This window comes from Crinia signifera, chromosome 5, assembly GCF_055691185.1.
Source record: "Crinia signifera chromosome 5, ASM5569118v1, whole genome shotgun sequence".
Taxonomy (NCBI): Eukaryota; Metazoa; Chordata; class Amphibia; order Anura; family Myobatrachidae; genus Crinia; species Crinia signifera.
In genome coordinates this window covers 23,914,327-23,928,328 of record NC_139221.1, presented here as the reverse complement: position 1 = coordinate 23,928,328, position 14,002 = coordinate 23,914,327, and the positions used below count along the sequence as shown (strand labels likewise).

The 14,002-nt window shown below is 49.5% G+C and overlaps 1 protein-coding gene across 5 annotated transcripts in view; it reads right to left on the bottom strand.

Annotated features, from left to right (window-relative positions):
* The window catches only part of CRPPA (CDP-L-ribitol pyrophosphorylase A), a 300,601-nt gene extending 293,729 nt beyond the window's left edge, over nt 1-6,872 (bottom strand). Inside the window, exons 1-2 of one of the 5 annotated variants that reach the window (XM_083186792.1) lie at nt 6,457-6,872; nt 3,351-3,633 (exon numbers count right to left, since the gene is read on the bottom strand). In XM_083186792.1, the coding sequence (XP_083042918.1) occupies nt 3,351-3,633; nt 6,457-6,593 (420 nt within the window). In that variant the 5' untranslated portion in view covers nt 6,594-6,872. The remainder of the gene's footprint in view (nt 1-3,350; nt 3,634-6,456) is intronic. The other 4 variants (XM_083186788.1, XM_083186789.1, XM_083186793.1 and 1 more) reach the window with 4 other exon arrangements.
* Nucleotides 6,873-14,002: the final 7,130 nt, after the last annotated feature.

Sequence of the window (14,002 nt, the reverse complement as noted above, 5' to 3'; positions counted from 1 at the left end):
AATAATCTGAAGGAATCCATATTAACTTCAATGTATTGATAGGATATTATTCACCCTTTAATACCACATACATAGAAGCTTTATTCTGTATCATATACTTGTACTAGTAAGCGCGCTCGAAGCAACTGCTTCAAAAACTAGTCTGCTACCTTGTGATTGCCTCTGTGTCATAGCTGGCCACTTTTTTTCACAACTCTCCAGGAGCAGCCCGGAGAGGAGTGAAAGGCGGGTGGAATGAGGCTACGTGTCGGGGGCGGGACAAAGCTGACGTCACCAAGCCCCTCCCCCATGACAGTCAGCTGTGGCAATTCGTGGTACACAGATTGGGGGAGGGGCTAACATGACGCGATTCACATCATTTTAGCCCCACCCCTCCACGCGGAAATCTAAATGCAGTGGGAGGGGGGAGCTGGGGGGGGATGCGTAAGACTTGCATGCCTTCCCGGGGGGGCGAGAGTGGGACCCGATTTGCGGGAACCTCCCGGCCATTACGGGAGGGTTCAAATGTATGGTTGTTATTTGTGTAACGGAAACGTCACGTTCCTGAGCGGAATAACAACACAATTTACTGCACGGATCCCGCTGTGTCCAACCGAAGCCAAATTGTTGTAAAATGACATGTACACAATGGCGGTGCCAGCTGCCCTGGCCGTTCCTTCATGTCTAGACCTGCTTAGCACGGTTCAATGTACCTGCCTCGGAAATCATGGTTACAATACAAAGCAGCGATGCTAATTACAGAAACAGTTTCAGTTCGTTAGGCTGATACTAAGTACATTGTGGAACTCTCCGAAAACCACGGTTAAAGAGACAGTAACTAAGAAGAAAAGATGTCTCTGCTTAATAATGCTTAGCATAAGGGAAGATATATTGGACATGGTTTAATGGTATCCCTATGTGTAGCGCAGCCAGAGAGTCTGAGCCCCTGTCCGACATTTCTGTGTCAGATATTCTGTCATTTCTGGCAACACTCCCAGAGCAACTCCAAATAATAACACCTCAGGTGAGCTTTAGGAGGTTGTGGAACCCCCATGTAGGGGTTAGAGCTTGCTACTATTGCTTGCTTAATATTTGCAGTGTACAAGTGAAGCTGTTCAGCCTGGTCTTTATAATATCAGTGTTTGTGTGGTTTTGGGTAGGATACTGATCTCTTGAGCAGTGGGTATGTGAGTATGCAGAGAACAGCTCTCTGTCATATGCAAGGGCGAGAGCAGTCAGGATTCTGGCCTTTAGTATATCGATGCCGGCATCCCAACTGCCTTCAGTACACTGGTGCTGGAACTTCAAAAGAATGGTGATGCCGGAATACTGGGAGCTGACATCCTGAATGGTGAGTTTGCGGGACAGGTTAGGGTCAGGCCGAGGAAGGGGGAGGTAGGTTTAGGCACCAGTGAAGGGGCACAGTAAGGGTAAGGTTGCGGGAGGGTTAGTGTCAGGGGAGCCCCTGACGAGATTCTCCATATTGGGATGCCGGGATCAGTGTTTTGACCCAGTGAAACAAATATATCTACATGTATCATCCTCAAAACCTTGCTCGCCCCCGGTGGGTATGGGGGGCAGGGGAACCTCTTACACACACATCAGACAGGGGAGATGTGACGTAGGAGGACTCTGCCCAGTGACAAGCACGACAACCATTCTGAAGCTGGCAGAATACATAATACCCCTTGGAGACCCTCCAGTAAATGTACGGCCATGCTTTCTATGCCATAACTGAGGACTCAGCTGTAAGACTGTAACAAGTGTTATAGAAGGCCCTGTGTGTGTTATATCAGCCCCCTGCACTGCCGGCCTTGCTCCCAGAACCAAGCACTCTGCATAAAAGGATACAAAATGTTGGCGATGGCAGCGATGCTCTAGGAGTGCCGTCTAACTCATGAAAACATATCAGCTATTTGGGTGGGTCTATTTGGGTGGGTCTCTGACGCCAGCTCTGACCACTTCCAGCCTGTCTCAGTCTCAGATTATTGGACGTCTGAGACTTCGATGTTCCGGAATTTGCAAATGGATCTTCGAATCCACAATGAAAACTGCCCCTTAGAACGTTATGTAGCCAGTATGACCACTCAGTGTGACCCGACATACATCCGAAGTGCCCTTTAATTAGACCGCTACTGGTGCGCCAGGTGGAACACCAGCGGTGCGATGACTGCTGCAAACCCCAAGGTGCTGTCTATGAAGCACTATCATCCGGCAGACACTGTGACAGGTCCTACAAGGGTAATTGGAAGAGGAAATGCAGGAATAACACAGGCTATGATGACACCGGGACATTCTTCCAAGTAAGCAATCAGCGCTGAAAGCCGTCTGCAAGGCTTTGTCTAACACAAGCAGGAATCACAACAACTCCTCCTGCGGTTATGTCTGGAATGGAAAGTTGGAGGCATAGCTGACTGATGAAGGACAATGGTGCCCACATACAGAGCAATATCCTTGAAAATCCGGATAATCCCGGGAACAATATGTTTTGCTATGTGATTGTATGCACCATAGAGTCCCAACCTGCGCTGCTAATTATTCACGTTCCTCACCCCCCATCACCCCAGCCTCTGCTACCCCAGGCTCCAGATTCCGGGGACCTCCAGCTGTTGCCGAACTACAGGTCCCAGCATTCTCTGCCACTGCTGCCAGCCAGCATGCTGGGATTTGTAGTCCCACACCAGGCTGTCCATGCCTGCTGTAAGGGGTCACAGGTGTTTGCTTGTTGTTAACGATGTAGGGCCTATTTATAGGGGTGTTGGGATCATTTGGTCTACAGCATGTTGGTCGACAAGCATTCGGTTGACACCACTAGGTTGACATGGTTGTAGGTCAACATGGGTTTAGATTGACAGGTCATTAGGTCGACACAAGCATTAGGTCGACAGTCGACATGGGTTTTTTCACAGTGGTTTTTTTTTTTACCCCAAATGTCGACACAGTCGACATGGACACAGTTTAAAGTGCACCGCATCCCCTCATCATGCTTCGGGCACAGAGCCTCCCTGAGCTCGGCACACTATTTTATTCTCCCACCACGCCCTAGTGGATGGTAGGGCATGAAATACCGCCTGTCGGCACATGTCGGCTCAAAAAAACAGTGAAAAACCCCATGTCGACCTAGACACTGTCAACCTAATGCTTGTGTCGACCTAATGTTTGTGTCAACCTAAACCCATGACGACCATCATGCTGTAGACCAAATTACCGTATCCCATTTATAGTGCAGTATCTGCAGCATCCGTGGGCCAGTTATTTAATGCACTGTATATTATTCAGCTTATTAACACACAGCCATTAATGTAGATTACATACAGCAGCTTCTATTCCCTTTAAAGCGCTATAAAACATAGGAAGCAGCCGGGACTTACACCATGGTGTCTGGCAGATCTTGTAACTTGGAGCAGAATATCTTCTTCCACAAATGGTCTGACGGCGTCGTGGATAATCACCACCTCTGGCTTCTGCGGTGCTGCGGCGCCCAGGGAGCGGTCCTCTACAAACACCCGGAGCCCGTTGAGGATGGAACGGTGACGCGTCTCTCCCCCTTCCACCAGCGTGACGCGCTTATGACCGTACTTGTGGATGATGTCCTTCATCAGATCGACGCTCTCCGCAGACACCACCACCACAATGTCCGCTATCCAACCAACCCTGTTATAAAAAAAAGACATTTATTGCAAACAGAAACCACCGTGTAACCGAAGACAGCGTTTCCACAGGAGGAAATAGCAGATTTAATACACAGGAAGGTACAATTACAGGTTTTAATAAAAGATTAATTTATTTTCAAGATGCAGAGAGCCTGAACTGTTTGTCAGAAACCTTGCGGTTTAAAACATCAAATTAAAATGTTATTAATATTGCAGAAAGTAGCCGTATAGGATTACTCTCTGTACACCTGTACTTACAGGACCCCTAGGCCCCCAATTCCTGAAACTGAAATTGTAGATATAATACAAGTCAAAAAGTTGAGCCTGATGGCCTGATTCGGACCAGCCCGCTGATGGGCGATTTAGCAGAGCCCTGCAATCAGATAGCTGCGCCCAGACAGACTGAAATCCTGCCCTGTGCAAGTCCGCAAATCTCGGAGGGGCGAGCAAAGGACTTAGCGAGTGGTACGGAATCAGGCCCAGAGTACATTATGTGGGTGTATAGAGTGAGTACAGTATGTGGCATACTTGCCTACTTTTGAAAACTAGTTTCAGGGAGATTGTAAGTCGTAGCAGAATTTTACACAGCGCCCCATTGAGGGGGGCGTGTCATGCTCCTCCCAAAGGGCGTGTCTAGTTTCATATAAGGAGAGATTGTGAAAAGAGACTTGGTACTTGTTTCCTATCTGGGCGCCCAGGTTTTCTACGTACGGCAACGTAATGAAATCGGATCGCATCGCATCAGATTCGGTACTCGATGATGTACGATGGCATACGATGCTATCCGATCCGATCCGATTTCATTTTAAATCGGATCGCATCGCATGCGGTGACGCGATCAACCTGATTTTTACATTGGAATCAATGTGAAATGGTCCCTGAGACCCGATTTGACATTGATTTCAATGTAATAACCCCGCAAACCCACGATTTGTATAGGAAACCCCCCCTGATGGTTTAAAATGCGCCTCCATTGTTAACGCCACCCCAGTATTGATGTCAACCCGAAGCGTGGCGAGCGCAGCGGTACGCGTCCTCCGACTTTTTCATACCCCCACTATCCACGTCGGCGTGGAGTTGAGAATAGAATAGTGTGGCGAGCGCAGCGAGCCACCGAGCCGAAGCGTGGCGAGGGGACGCGGATACCTGTGAAGCCCGCGAGGGGACACGGATACCTGTGAAGTATCCGCGTCCGCTCGCCACGCTTCGGGCTCGGTGGCTCGGTGCGCTCGCCACACTTTCTATTCTCAACTCCACGCCGACGTGGATAGTGGGGGTATGAAAAAGTCGGAGGACGCGTACCGCCGCCGCTCGCCACGCTTCGGGTTGACGTCAATACTGTGTTTCTGTGCAGATGTGACAAGGGGAGGGCTTTGAAGGGTAAATAAATACAGTAGTGTTACAGATGGGCCATCCTATGGGCCAACCATAAAAGCGGGAACGAAATTGGATCGCATCGCATCGTTCAATATCGTGTATGTGCATTTGTGGTATCCGATGCGATGCGATCCGATTTTTATACGGAGAATAGCATGGTGCGCAATTAACGTAGTGGGCGCCCAGATAGGAAACAAGTACCAGAGACTTTGAATGTGGCACCTAGAAGTGTGGGTGTGCACTGCTACATCTGAGAGAAATCTTGTAAAATTACTTATATCCAAATGAAGATGAGCCCCAAAGCAGTTGGTAAGAGATACTATACCTTTTTTCCCAAAATGTAACAGTGTAATGGGGGCTAGGTGACATGAGGGAGATTGCTAGACTAATGAGGGAGAGAGGGAGATTGCTGCTATGTCAGGGAGTCTCCTGCAGAATGCAGGAAGGGAGGTAACTATGATGTAACAGTGTAATGTGGGCTAGGTGACATGAGGGAGATTGCTAGACTAATGAGGGAGAGAGGGAGATTGCTGCTATGTCAGGGAGTCTCCTGCAGAATGCAGGAGGGGAGGTAGCTATGATGTAACAGTGTAATGTGGGCTAGGTGACATGAGGGAGATTGCTAGACTAATGAGGGAGATTGCTGCTATGTCAGGGAGTCTCCTGCAGAATGCAGGAAGGGAGGTAACTATGATGTAACAGTGTAATGTGGGCTAGGTGACATGAGGGAGATTGCTAGACTAATGAGGGAGAGAGGGAGATTGCTGCTATTTCAGGGAGTCTCCTGCAGAATGCAGGAGGGGAGGTAGCTATGATGTAAGTGTAATGTGGGCTAGATGACATGAGGGAGATAGCTAGACTAATGAGGGAGATTGCTGGTATGTCAGGGTCGGAGTCTCCTGCAGAATGCAGGAGGGTAGGTAACTATGGTATGTGGATGTATAGAGTGAGTGTGAGAGTGAGTACAGTATGTGTGTGTATAGATTCATACCCTCCAACATGACCCATTCCATTAGGTACAAAATGCTCTGTTTCTGGACTTTCCTGTCAGTGGCAGTTGCAGCTGTCAGGCTGCAGCACAGTCCAATATTCAAAAAGGGGGGCCACACCTAATGCCACCCCAAACATCACTGTCCTGGACTTACTGGCAGTTGATGTGACCCCCCTCTTTGAATACTGGACTGTGCTAGAGTCCAAGCTCTGTAACTGCCACTGGCAGGGAAGTCCAGGAACGGAGCATTTTGTACCTAATGGAATAGGTCATGTTGGAGGGTATGTAGATTGAGTGTGCCTGGACAGTGCACACTTGTGTGGGTGTATAGAGTGAGAGTGAGCACCTCCCACACATCCAGTCCCCGTGTGCTGCTGTACATGGCCGAGCAGTGTGTGTGCACATTTCCGGGCAGCACAGCGCACACTGCATGTACCCCCCAGGGAGCTCTCTCACCTCTCGAAGGCCTCCAGTGTACAGCTGATCAGGGGTCTCCCCAGCAGCGGGCAGTACTGTTTGGGGGTGCAGCCCCCCAGCCGCTCCCCGGTGCCCCCCGCCGGCAGCACGGCGGCCACCCGCGGCATCTCCTCCATCCTGCGGCCGCCCGGCAGCGCTCTCTCCCCGGGCCGATCTGCACTCTGCTCCCCGGCCTTGACCCCGCACCTCCAGGCTCCAGCCAATGGCGGCAGCCGAGATCGTATATCGGCGCTGTACCGCGGGCGCCGGTGTATGGGGGCAGGGACTGCCGGTGTATGAGAGCAGGCGGGGTCCGGGGATGCAGCAGCCACCACTAGGCCTCACTGCCCGGAGCTGCTGTGTCTATGGCTGCTGTGTTCTGTGTCCCATAGCTGCCTCCTGCCCGGCTCAGCCTCCATTATACGCTGCCATCATTTAATATTGATTTAATAAACTATTATTCCCATAAAATGACATTATAATCAGATTAGCGCTAATATTGCGTCCAAATCACATTGCAGGATGCGATTACGCCGCGGGTTTGTATGAATAAACGCTTCTGGGATATAGGGTCGACAATACCAATTATATGCTTAAACTTGGTTGACAGGAGTTCTTCATGTTTTTCTGGTGCCGAATGTCACAGGGGTCCCCGAGGCCACTGCGTTATGTGCACAGTGTCCCCTCACATGTCCCGCTGTGATCGGCACACTATTATAATGTAACTCTATGTCCACTTGGAAAGTAAAGTGGACCTTCACCCAAAAAAACACAAAAATCTCGCGTTGACCTTGCTATTGATCACCCGTCGATCATTCACAGGCGTCGATTTCCCGTTGCTGTCCATCTAGACGTCGTCGACCAAGTTGAGGCATCTCACTAGACGCCATTGACCACTGGACGCTATTTTCGATCTAAACATGATCAACGCAGACATGTAAATATGTCCAAAACCCATCGTAACAAGCTTGCCATCGAATGATTTATACACGGCACACGTCTTTGCAGGTGCCACATAGCCAGAGAATTACTGGACGGTGCAATGGAAAAAAGCATATCATGTGAGCTTAGCATTTTCCCTGCCACTCTCACTCAATGAACAAATTCCACTTCCAGACGCCTACTTCCTGCGGAGTGCATATAGAATTAAATGCAAGAAGTAATAGCAGACTGGCCTTGCGTATAAGTACTGCGAACCGTACACATACGCAGTGAATTGATAATCGGCCGCTGTGCGAATTTGCAGCTGTGCAATCAGGTCTGAATCGGACCCCCTGTCCGAGTATGGCCTTTACTGTGAGCGATTAACCATCAGATTCCCTACGGTAAATTTACTAAAGCTTCTTGAATAACCACCTACCTGAATCCCCCAATTTCTTATACCCCTTTCACATCACAAATACCGGGTCGCACCTGGGATTTGGACATTTGCGAAGTGAAGCTCCCATAGCATCCCAGCAATAAGCTGGGTTTTTCACGATATCGGGAGGGCAGGGTGGAGGAGGCAGCACTTGGAGCTAACGCTGCCACCTCCCTATAGTGTGAACTAGAGATGGCTATCGGTGCAGTCCATCAATGGCGATTCTGCAACCAACCATCGATAGTCACTATGTGATGGATAGCCATAGATAGTTTTAGCTATTGATAGTCATCCATTTTCTTTGACTGATTGGCCAATCAGATGTGTGGCGGGGCTCGGAACTGAGCTACATCCGGGCCCCCAGCAGCACAGCGCCATATCTCCGCCGCGCCCCCACCCCGCACCTGCCCCCGCCTGCCAGCACCCTGCCTATCCTACCCCGTCCCCATTACGATTACTTACCATCACCTGCGGCAACGTCTTCCGGCTCCTTCAGCCTCCATGGTCCAGAGCGCACACTGCACAGTGCAGCCTGCAGAGCGCCAAGCCCCTCCGTGTTCTAGGCTCGGCGCTCTGCAAGCTGCACTGTGCGTGCCTGGTGCCGGCGCGGGGGGAGGTGCCCCTCCAGAGGCCGGGCCCGGGACATCTTTACCCAGGGCACCCCCCTGTCGGTGGCCCTGGCCATCAATGGAGGGAAACCATTTGGTTCTCCGCCATTGATCTTAAAATTGTTCAACATCGGCCATAAACCATTGATGATTTTGAATCATCGATGGTCGATGGCCAATTCTAGTGTGGGACCCGGCTTATCCGTTCACACTGCCCAGCAACCCAGGTAAAACCCTTCTTTTAAACCGGGTCGGATTGCTGGACCCTGGATTTTTCAAACCGAATAACCCAGGTTGACCAACCCAGCAATTCGACCCATGGTATAAGAAGGGTTAAACCCAGGTAGCCCTGTATATAAGGGCGACCCAGGTTTCCTGTAAAAGGGTCGGGGCTGGGATCAAGATCCCAGGTCCGACCCGATATTATGATTTTAAGTTAGTACAAGTGACCCCGGAATTGTCCATCGCAGCTCCATAGCTGAAGCCAGGATTGCTGCCCAGCTCCGCCGCCCCCAAACGGTTGCAGGTCAGGGGGCACTGAGTGGTTTGCTTACATCTCTGAATTAGGCCCATCGTTATTAAGCATCTGATGTGATTTCTGCTAATATAATATTCAAAAGCATTAAAAAAAAAAGGAAATAAAATGATCCTCTGGACAAACAGAGGAAATAACATTTGGGATCAGGTGCACAGTAAGGGACTTACAGAGTTACTAATGGAGACGTTTTAATGTGCGTAAAACGACACGAGTTATGTTTTACATCGTAACAAATGGGAAAGTGATCAGGAAGTCCATCTGCAGAACATGGTCAGGTGGTTTTATTGTGATAGTGTGTTACCTTACCATGTGACATTTCCCATTAGGTCACTGCACTAAATTCTAGTTCGCTTTAAATAACTGCAAGATGTGTCTGCATTGTACAGTCACACACACACGAGTCCCTACATGTGTTATGTGTTTGTGTGTTTATTTCCTCGGGATACTAGATGCTTTGCATATGTATAAAGTAACATGTTTAATTGGTATAATGATTGATGACATAGTTGATGGACTGTTGAAGTATGAAACCAGAATTCCTTCGCCTGTGGTTTCCCTACATTGCCAGTGAGTTCTCCAGTCCACTCTGGGCCAAGTTCGCAGATGGACACAGAACACACAGCAGATGCATCTACTCTATCTAGAAATGCAGATTTCTGCCCACGGCTGCCATCGAATGCTTTCTTAGACCCACTTGTGTTCTGTAAGTGGGAGGCCGAGGGAGGTTGAGAGAGATGTGTGAGACTTTTAAGTGTACCGCATCTATTGGTTACAGAAAACACTGTACATTTTGATCTAAACCCCAAACCCCTTTAATACCCCTTTTACATTGCAGAAATAACCTGGGATGGACCCGGGGTGGTGACGTTTTGACCTGGGTCGAGGTGCGGTGTGAACGCACCACACCGAATAACTCAGGTTGACCATCCCGGCATTGCGACCTGGGTTATAAGAAGGGATAAACCCAGGTCGCCCTCTGTATAATGAATGCGTCGGACTGGATCAACCCAGGTTTGAGATGTGAAAAGGGTATCACAGCACCCCACCTTCGGTTCAAGGTGTGGTGTGAAAGCACCACACAGAATAACCCTGGTCGACCAAGCCTGTGTATAATGGGCAAACCCTGGTTTAATGTGAAAGTGCCGGACTCGGCTTTTGCGATGTGAAAGTGTTATCATTTATGTGAAATGCTCAGTCTAATCAATGCTATCCGTAGCTTGTAATCGAAGACCTGCCTTGGTAAATGTTCAAGCTGTTTTTTCGCTCAAGGACACCCATCCACACCTTATAAAGTTGGGAGGTATATGCTTTAGCATGGGATCACCTTCAGTGCTGCTGAGATTTATAAATGATACCTGACATGACAACTGAATATGATTGTCAGGCTATATCTACATGCTGGCACTGGACTTCCCGGCTAAGACTCCCAACCACTGTACCAGAGGAAGAACTATGGTCGTTAGGTGAGGGCAGAGGTTGTTGCATTTACAGCGTTTGTTATTATATCTGTAATTTACATAGGTGTAAGCTATTTTCTTTTTTTTCAGATGGATTGTACCCTTACGGGCTCGCTTCGCTCCCCTCACTTCGCTCGCCACAGATTTATATCCCCCCTCCAGGCCCAGTGTATGATGGGAAAAGTCCAAAAACAGAAGTGGTTCTATCCGCAACCATAGCGGAAGGTGACAAATCACAGCTACAAACCTGCAAATACTGTAGGCCGTAGCCAAACGGGTCACTAACGAGAGCTGGGATCCAACAGATCAGTTCGTGGAAAGATCCGGATCTTTTAGGCAACTCGACGGTTCACTTTGGGAGAAGGGGTAATTTGCTAATAACGAAGCATAATTTGTTTTACAATCATTTATTGCCATTTTTTTTTTACTTATTTTTTTTTTTTTTAAACAGTGAGCTGAACAAATAAGAACATACATAACCGAGTAAAACACTGATCGATGGCTGGGTGCAGAATCGCCATCGATGGCAACCATCCATGGCGTCTGCACCGATGGCCATCCCTAGCTGCAGCAGCCTTGTTATTCTTTCTTTTATGCCCCTTTCAGACCGCACTTTAAAAACGGTATATTGCCGTTTTTTTACCGTTTTAAAACGGTAATGTGTGCGGTCTGAAAGGTGCAGGACCACTTAACCGGTTAGAAAAAAACGTTTTTTCTAACCGGTTAAAATGCAGGGTCCTACCCGTTTCAGAACCGGTATTTTAGGCTCAAAATCGGTTCTGAAACGGTATTTAGGACCCAGCCAATGAGCTGGGTCCTAAATTCAGCACAGTGAATACTTAATGAGCGCTCATTAAGTATTCACAGCACTGGAGCCCCCCCGCGCGTGTCGACGCCCCCCGCGCGCGTGTCGACGCCCCCCGCGCGTGTCGGCGCCCCCCGTGTCGACTTACCCCGTGCCGGTATCTCCGTTGTGGTTCCCGGCACTGCAGCTCAGTATGCTCGGAAAGCACTTATGAAAAAAGTGTCTTTCAGAAAATGGCTGCCCCCATACGAAAGACAGTTTTTTTAAACAGGTTTTCCTATGGGGCAGCCATTTTCTGGAAGACACTTTTTTCATAAGTGCTTTCCGAGCATACTGAGCTGCAGTGCCGGGAACCACAACGGAGATACCGGCACGGGGTAAGTCAACAGGGGGGGGGGGGCGTCGACATGCGCGGGGGGCGTCGACATGCGCGGGGGGCGTCGACATGCTCTCGGTCGACACGCGCGAGGGGGGGGAGCTGCACGGAGGGGAGGGCTGAAGGCTGCACTGGCTTTGACCCTGTATTTGGAAAGTTTCCAAAAACGGGTCTGCCAGTGTCAAAAAATCGGCACTTAAACGGTAATATACCGTTTAAGTGCTGCGGTGTGAAAGGGGTTTTATCTGGCAGACCCGTTTTTGGAAACGTTTCCAAATACAGGGTCAAAGCCAGTTATGCGGTCTGAAAGCAGCATTACTTGCAGTAGCAGCACTGAACTCAGTCTCCGGAGTCAGTACATCTCAGCTGCCACAGGTGGCAGTGCTGAGCTCAGGCAAATGCATTGTAATGAAAAACGAAACTGAAAGTAAAAGAACGACGGTTCACATTTTTGGGGATCGGCGGCACTCTCAGTCTTTTATGGGATCCGTTCAAAAGACCCGCTTCGTTCGCAGCGACCACTGGAGCCAGTACTCCAACACTTCTCCGCTGCTGGCCAATTATATGGGGTGTATTCAATGCCGTGGGCGAGCGGCGACAACGGGCAGGGCTTCCTGCTCGCTGTCACCACTCACCCTGTTAGTATTCAACACACCCCCCTCATTTTCCAATTCCCCCTCGCTCCGTTTTTTGAGCGAGGGAGAATTGGCTCCAGAACCAGCGAGACTCGCGGCTAAATACAGCGAGTTTTCTGCATTAGCCGCGGGTCTCGCTGTTTTGGGGAATTCTCGCCGTCTTGTGACGGCGAGGATTTCCCCAGAACGTTGAATAGGGCGAGCGGCTGGCGAGGGGGTTAATCAGCGCTGGTTTTCTGCAATCCTCGCTGTTTAACCCCCTCGCCGGCCGCATTGAATACTACCCTATGTCTTCACTGCAGCCTTAATGCTTGACAACTTTAACACCGGCCTTTGCTTTCTCTGTCAACACACATATGAGACAGATTTGGAGGAACATTTATGATAGTGCAGAATGGTCATTAGCCGCAGTGATCGTTATCATTATGCTCTGCTCAGACCAGTCATTATCCATTACTTTCTCATTTCACTCATGTTTGGTATTCCTTTCAGTAAAAACCAACACAGGACATCAGGGGCCTTCAATTACCCTGCCATGGCGGGAGCCTAAAGAGGGACTAAGTAAAAACCGGACCCGGACAAGACCCCGGAACACTGGACCGGACATCAAACTCTGCATTCCGGAGCATGTAGTGTCCGATCTGGGGGGTGTCATGTCCAGGGGGATGCCTGTCATGGCTGATACTACAAGCTCCGGAATGCAGAGTTTTGTCCGGTCCGGCATTCCGGGGTATTGTCCGGATCCGCTTTTTACCCATACCCGCCTAAAGAACAAGTTAGCGGCTGCATAGAGAAAAGTTTTTATTGAATTATTTATGAATGTGTGATCCTCATTCCCTAGACTGTCGGGTCTGTCATGTATAGGCAATGGAGACTGCAAATCCCCCTTAGCTGCGGACAAGCCTGTAAGCTGGATAAGTTCAGTTATGTCTGCGTAGCCCTGGTCTATGTTAGAGACACTTCTTGTCTGCGCTTTAGCAGGCGGTATTAATGTTATAGTCAGATCTCCAGCAATCGCAGCTGCAAGGCTACAGGATATCTGCCTTGTGTCTGCTGCTGGTGTCACCTTCTTCTGTATCCCCAGTGTGTCCGTGGCTGGCTGTTACAGCACACGGTGTCCCTTACATACAGTGTACATGGCGTTTCTGTGTGTCTATACAATGTCCCATAGAGGGGCACCTGCAGGAATTGCATTTGTCTTGTCAAAGATTTACCATTGTTTCTTCAGCAAGCGTTATTCAAATGCCACCTTTGTCTATTTATTGGTCTATGTAAGCTCTGACGAGCAGGGCCCTCTTCCCTCGTGTGCTTGTCATTCCCTTACTTAAATCATCTTCGATGGCACCAAATCCAAGGTTTTCTGCAGTGCTGCCTGCTGACGCATCTCTGTTCATGTACCCTGTACTTGTTCTCTGGTGTATGTCCTCTATGAAGACATACCTCCCAACTGTCCCGATTACAGCGGCACAGTCCCACTAATATCCCTTTCACACCAGCCAAAATTCCTGGGTTGGTCCCAGGAACAACCCGCGACTAGCCCTGGTGTGCAAGCTTCTTGGGCCTAATTCCCAGGAAAATTTGCCAGGAATTCAACCCTGCTAGCTAATAGGGTTGCTCCTGCGACCAGCCAGGGTTTCTGCCTGGTGTGAAAGGTACTTACCCGGGACCGGGCAGCAGGTGGCGGGGTCTGGGTGGCGGTGTTCGGGTAGCGAATGGCAGGGTCCAGACTGCGGGGATCCGGGCAGCGGCAGCTGGGCGCTTGTAGTG